Source organism: Daucus carota, chromosome 8 (genome assembly GCF_001625215.2).
Source record: "Daucus carota subsp. sativus chromosome 8, DH1 v3.0, whole genome shotgun sequence".
NCBI lineage: Eukaryota > Viridiplantae > Streptophyta > Magnoliopsida > Apiales > Apiaceae > Daucus > Daucus carota.
The window spans coordinates 30,508,520-30,515,802 of NC_030388.2; the positions used below are offsets into that span (position 1 = coordinate 30,508,520).

At 29.9% G+C, this 7,283-nt stretch overlaps 1 protein-coding gene across 1 annotated transcript; it reads right to left on the reverse strand.

Moving 5' to 3' along the window:
* Window positions 1-962: 962 nt before the first annotated feature.
* LOC108198538 (putative lipid phosphate phosphatase 3, chloroplastic) lies at window positions 963-3,159 on the reverse strand. The gene is given in 9 exon segments (XM_064082636.1): window positions 963-1,171; window positions 1,550-1,609; window positions 1,693-1,872; window positions 1,972-2,062; window positions 2,139-2,248; window positions 2,380-2,433; window positions 2,436-2,466; window positions 2,940-3,053; window positions 3,055-3,159. Coding segments are annotated over 9 exon segments (801 nt in total). The 5' UTR covers window positions 3,136-3,159; the 3' UTR covers window positions 963-1,091.
* Between the last annotated feature and the right edge of the window lie 4,124 nt (window positions 3,160-7,283).

Here is a 7,283-nt window from a genome sequence, read left to right on the forward strand (position 1 = left end):
TTGATCTTTTATTTCATATAGATCATTATTTTAAGTAATTGTGACCGGCCAACAATTTTTATCTATACAATTTGTTCTTCTCCTACATATGTGTAGAGTTATAGAAGTGAAATTTTATGCATGTCATGTGTCGATCATAGAGTTTTCTTTTCTCTTATTATTTTTTCTGAAAATCTATGTAAATTTCTAGGTAGAACAAATTCGAGCTTTGATCATGTTGAAGGGATAGGCTACATATATATCACATGACCATGAAACAACATACATGTTTTTTATTTACATCCAACCTGTTTTTGACAAATATTTTAGACAGCATTTTATTAATAGGAACCAGGTAGCAAAGAACATGCAGTACCATGAAAAGTGCAAGTTAGGGGTTGAATAATTATTTGAGTCTTGTGGATACTGTAACTCTGTGTTGTAAAGTATGTAATAAAAGAAAGTAAATAATTATTTGAGTCATGTGGGTAGTGTAGCTCTATGTTGTAAGGTATGTATAAGGTATTATTATATGGGATGGGTATCATTCTTGAATAATGTTTGTGTAACATAAGATCAAACCTTACGGTAAATATACTAAGATTTTAAGTGAACTGATTGATCACTTAACATTGATCACTTAACATGATATCAAAATTCTATACTTGACTTTTCTCATTTAACTCTATACTGATAATCAGGTACTAACATATAATGAGCCGTCTTTGCTATTCGATCAACTAAATCCAATTATTAATAATAAAAATATTATTGCTCTTTGCTTTCAAATTTTGTCACTCTCTATACTCAACATACATCTATTTTGAAAACTAATATTTATGGATTTAGCATTGTATTCCAAGTTCTATCCTTGAACTCACTAATGTATAATAATGTAGTATAAATGATTTCAGTTATTAACAGATAATTCACAAACATGTCTTTATGAACAAAGCTATATATCATCAGGTTACGACAAATACAAACTATAGAGTAAAAATGTCACATTTTTTCAGCTTGAAGTTCATTTAGCATTGAACTTGAATTATGTCCCAAAGGTATTGTCACAAATTCTGAAGTCCTTGCAGCTTGTGACTGCGTCACATGCATCTCTATATCATTGACAGAGTTACCGGAAATTGAGTTGAACGTGCCTCGCTAACAACATCAAAATGTGCATGAGGACCCCAGCCTGAAAAAAAAATTTATCCAAAAGTATATTATATAGCGCCTGTTTGGTTATCGGAAGCAGAAGTTGTTTTTTCCTTCTGCTTCTCTTAACTCGTTTGTGTAAATAAGTAGAAACACTTTTAAGAAGTTGAAAATGCTACTTTCTCTCGGATAATTTTTTTCAAAACACTTTATTAACCTATTTATACTCAGTAATCCATTTTTACTTTAAGCAGTAAGTCAATTTTTATTAAGTTTGCTCAAATGGCCCCATAAATATAGTATGTGATCACCTTCTTAGTATCCTTAGTATAGTGGAACAAAGCAATCTAAATAAATTTTTAATCGTACTAAAATGTAGATTCAAGTTTAGCTAGTGAAATGATTTTTCAGAGCCTACCATTAGTGTGATATGGTGGTGGGAAGAATTGAAGATAACATATGGTAGCCATCACAAGCCCTGGATATGGATAAAAAGTTTTAATTAACAGCCACTCTCGAGCAAGACAATAGTTATATAAAAGATATATGAATAGAACTAACCCAAGAGTCCCCCAGCAAACACATCCTGCCAATAGTCATCTACCCGAGATACACAAACAAGAGCTGCAACAAGAAGAGGAAGCAACACAGTACAAATTTTTGCCACATTTCCCTTCTCATCGAATGCTTTAAGTTTTCCAGCTAAGTACAAAGAAAGAAATCCCAATCCTGCAAAGGACCCTGCATAGCATCACACTAATTTGTCATTGTATTCATAACACTAACATATTCTTAGCATCACGATAAACAAATATATTATGAAGTAAGAAGTGTTCTTACATGAAGCATGACCACTTGGGAAACTTTTACGTCCTTCCCGTATCTCATTTGTTATACCATGGCATACGACATTGCCGAATTGGTCGTACAACTGAAAATGGGAGTATTAATAAAGATCTGATAATAGTATCAAAAATGTAAAACTATAATGATTTAGGCTGGCATACTTCTTTGCCATCAGGAAAGCAGCGCCAGAAGAAATCAGGCCGAGGCCGGCCGACTGCATTCTTTATTGAATCCGTGAGAACTCCAGTTATAAGTACAGCGGACAGTAGGCCTGCAAAATGAGTATATATGTTTAACTCATCATCGAAGTATACGTTTTTCAATAGGAAGTTATGAAAAAGATCATTGAAAAGAACCTCGAGCCTCAGACTATAATTGTTGGGAGAAAGATGATATATTCACCTAAAATACTGTGGTGCAGATCATAGACGCTTCTTCTCAGGATATAGAAGAGCTAAAAACAATTATAGGTAACAAAACTGCATACATCTGTATAATACCAGAACAGATAATCAGTTATATGTCCAGAGTCTAAATAAATTATTAAGACCAGACATGGTGAAAGGCTAGATAAACTTGGATGAAATGGAATGCAGGGGAATAAAATGAAATTTATATTTTAAATTAGAGGTGATTAGTGAAAATGTTTGTAATTTTCATTTTTTTTTGAATCATTCTGTTTCAACTATTTTAACTAGAAATCTAATTTGCATGTTTTGGAGAGAAACTCATTTCACTCCTTTATCATGTTTTCCTACAATCTTCATCACAAAAAATTTAGACTCACTCATATTTAGTCATTATTTTTTCATACTTTCTTCTTTCATCATCAAATTTCTCCGTAATTTTTAATTTCACTCCATTCTCTCCTCATTCCATCCAAGTGAACCTTTATATTTTAGTACTAGCTAGTTCAAAAAATCAATATGAAATAGTGTCCTTTCTCAGTACAAGAAACTCACCGGAACAGTCCATAATGATACTGTGTTGTCTTTCAATGGATACTTAAGATCCGACATCATATCCTTCCCAACAAAGCGATTGAATGGGTGTATGATATTTAAAATGATCTCGACGCACAGAAAGTAAAAGCAAGATAAACCAATCATGCATGTGAGTCCTAGCAACTGTGGTTCCATGAGACCTGATAGTATGCATACCATGCTCAACCTCCCTTTCCCTACCCTGTTGTAGAAAAAGACACTAAGGTCAATGAAATTAGGTAACTTAATTGATGTGTGTATTCCTCACAGCCAAGTGCTATAAACGAACATATACAGCCTCCAAATATGGGTGAGATTACTCGCAGACAAAGGAGAACAATTCTCTGAAATATTTACACTAATTATGTAAACTTATATACATATTCTTCCATATCTTATTTCGTACATTGTGAACAATGCACAAGCACCATTTCCAGTCATAACAGTTTAGAATGTTCACAAAGATGCACTTCTTGTCATAAGGTTTCTTCCCAACTTTAAGGACTAAGATTAACAAGTATGGTTGACGTACACTTGAAAAGTTGTGTTAGTCAAATATCGCTTATAACTTGTTCATCCAGAATCTAGACTTTGACAATTTAATACACGACACAAAAAATTAGCATGAACTTAAATTTTGATACATGAATACGAGAGTGCACCATAAATTTAGTGTTTGAGTTTTCATTTGCAATATAAATATATTTTTATATAAAAGTTACTCTACATATATATATAATATACATGTATAGATTGTATACAACTGTATGCAAATATTAAGATTTAATATATTTTCTTAAATAATACATTAAAAATATATCTTTTAACTTATAATATAATTAAATTTTGTTATTACATTTATATTAAAGATGCACAAAAAGTTTAAAACAGTTATGTATTTCAGATTAAATACACTAACTGTAAACGCGGGTACCGACTTTACCATCAAATATACAAACACGAAAATATACCATATGAAAATATATGGCACAGACACGATAGACACCTCTCGTCCACGCTAAAGACAACATGTACGTACGAACCAAGATTAATGACCAATTAAGCAAGATTAATGAAATTTATACAAAATCATGTTATATTCTTTGGGTATGACAAAAACACTAACAACATCTCCAACCATTGAAAACCCTAACTAAAATGTGAGTTGACATCCTAAAAGTAAAATTTTTTAGCCAAACATCTCGAAAAACCTCATACTCCGACTATACTTAGCTGGTTATAATTTTAGCCAACCTCTCCTATGGATGACTAAATTTGTCGAATTTCGGCAGGTCTGTAGGAAATCTGCAGAAAGATTGCACATCATTTATTAACTGATATATTCTATTTTAACAATATAAAATATTAATAACATACTATTTTTAAATTATAGGCAACCAATATAGCCAACACTATTGAAGCAAAATGTCTTACAGTTTCAGCAAATTTTACATAATGTCTTAAAGGTCTCATTTAGCCAACGATTATAGCCAACGCCATGCTCTAATAACCAGAATACTATTCATTTTATATTATGTGATGTGCGATCAATTTTTCAGCAATTATTTTAATTTATAATTTGATATGACAACCAGGGGAAAAAGCTAATGATTAAGCCTTTTTATTATTTTAATTCAGAAATATGTAAATACATAATATATTTAATTATATTGCTCGAAATAACTTCTTAAATATTAAGAGGATATCTCAAACATCTAATGCATAACCGTTTTAAAAGAATATCAATATATATGAAATGATGAACCAAAATGAAAATCATTCATATGCTTACACATATACTCTCCCACCTCAGCAAAGAAAATTTTATGTTTTTTCGTACGAAACTCTAGTCATCCGATCTAGTCATCCGATTTATGTTTGGTGATTATTCTAAAATATAAATCAAATAGCATGAGCTGGTAAGTAACAATTTTAGAAATCAGTTCTCCAAGTAAAAATGATCATAGTATGCCATAAATATTATTAATAATTTTGAGAGGAAGTTGAGATTGCCTAAATTTTTTGAGGGGGAAGGTGGCTGATCTACATTGGGCCTAGCACATATCTCGGCTCATATTAGGATTTTTGCTTAATTATATATTGAACCAAGTTAAAGCATGATGTGATAGATGGCCCAATTATGTGGTATTAATATTTTGAGTCATTTTCATCTTGGGCCACCTAGAAGGGTTCTTCCCGCCTCGGTAAACGCACACTCGATTGGTCGGAGAGATACTTCATTTGAAAAATGATGTTTAACTTTTTAACATGTATATTAAGTAGTAAAAAAATAATATCTACATCAAATAAAAAAAATTCAATTTTTATATTAAATAAAAATTTAGATTATCTACACCAAATAAAAAAAATCAATTCTTATATCAAATAAAAATTTAGATTCTAAAGTTTTAATTGATACAAATTTTATATGAAATAATTATGTTTAGACGTGTAAAAAGGTCGAAAACAGTTAAAATGGAACGGAGAGAGTAGAAGATGCGTATTAAGTTATCAATGCACAACAAAATAGTACTAGAATATAAACACAGACTCTCTTAAAATATTTGTGTCTAAAATTGGCATGATGCTTTAATATCACAACCAATTAAAATTATTAATGCATGACAAAGGAGTGGTAGAACATATCACGACTTTCCTAAAATGCCCTTTATCTAAAATTGCGAAGATGCTTTAATATCACCACCAAAAACTAGGAAGGGTGTATTGGATTAAGATTTTATAATATTTTTTTTATTCATGAAATCCGAGAGTATTCAATTATAGTATTTAAAATCCATTAAAATCTTGAGTATTCAATTGAGATTTTAAATTATGTTACAAAATCTGGTGGTATTTAATTGGGATTTTAAATTATACTTTAAAATCCAATGATATTTAATTGGGATTGTTTAAAATCCATTAGAATCTGGTGGTATTCAAATGCTGATGGATTTGTTTGGATTTTATAAAATGAAGGATTTTGTGACATTTTTGAGTATATTCTAAGTTTTTTGAAATCCCACCAAAATCCATGAGATTTTGAAGCATTGTGCTTGAATCCTATGACATTTTATCAAGAATTTACACAAAATCGTATTCAAATGCTGATGGATTTGTTTGGATTTTATAAAATGATGGATTTTGTGACATTTTTGAGTATATTCTAAGTTTTTTGAAATCCCACCAAAATCCATGAGATTTTGAAGCATTGTGCTTGAATCCTATGACATTTTATCAAGAATTTACACAAAATCAAAATCATATACGATCCATTAAAATTTATAGAGTAAAAATAATTCATTAAAATCCTAATAGAATACACGCCCCATAAATTTGTGCCATATCAAATATGTTTTAGATATTCCTAAAATTATAACATATCGTATCTCTAATATTATCTTTAGATCTTCCTCAAACTTAAATTATGATATATTTACACATAGATCTCCTCTTATTTACAATACATATTAATTACAACCAATTGTTTTGAACATTAAACGTGGATTTCAAAGAAATTATAAGATGGCCTATGAAGGACCCACAAGCTAATAATGATGTGTCAAAGAATTGTGTTGTATATATTTAAAAGTTAGAGAAAAGTTATATGGTGTTAACATTTGTGTTGGAATTTCGGAGTTTTTTTTTAAATTGTATAAATTATGGATTTCCCACTTTTTTAAAATTGCATAAATTATAATCTAATTATTTTAATTCAATTTTCTGATTTTATAATATTTTTAAATATCCGATAACCTAAATATTATGTTCTACATGCTGATCAATAAATAAAACAAATATTTTTGTAAATTGCAGGACAAAATATAATTAACAAGTTGAACAATAACCTTAAAAATGGTGGATGTTTCATCAATTGATAACATTGTTTATAATTACTTATAAATGATAAATTATATGTAAATTTTATAATAAAAATATTAATTACTATTAAATTTCAATAAATATGAACGATATTACAAGACTCCAATTTAATGCGAACTTTATAGATCGTATCTCTTCCAAAATCGAATAAAAATCTTCAAATTTGGACCCACTAAAAAAATAATGTGTGCATTATATACTATAAGACACTCTCCTCCGTGCCTTTCATAATCATAATCTTCCTTTCCTTCCCGACTTAGAGATTTAAAAGTCTTTTTTGTGAAATCATTTCCTGATCTCGGTAAGAATGGACCACAGTTATGTAATTAGTGGTGCAACAAAAGGATCATCTAGTGTAGCTCATGAAAACGCCAGTCTTTTTTTCACCAGAAAAAACGTCCCACAGTATTTTGTTTATTGTTTTTTGTTATTGTGATAGATGAA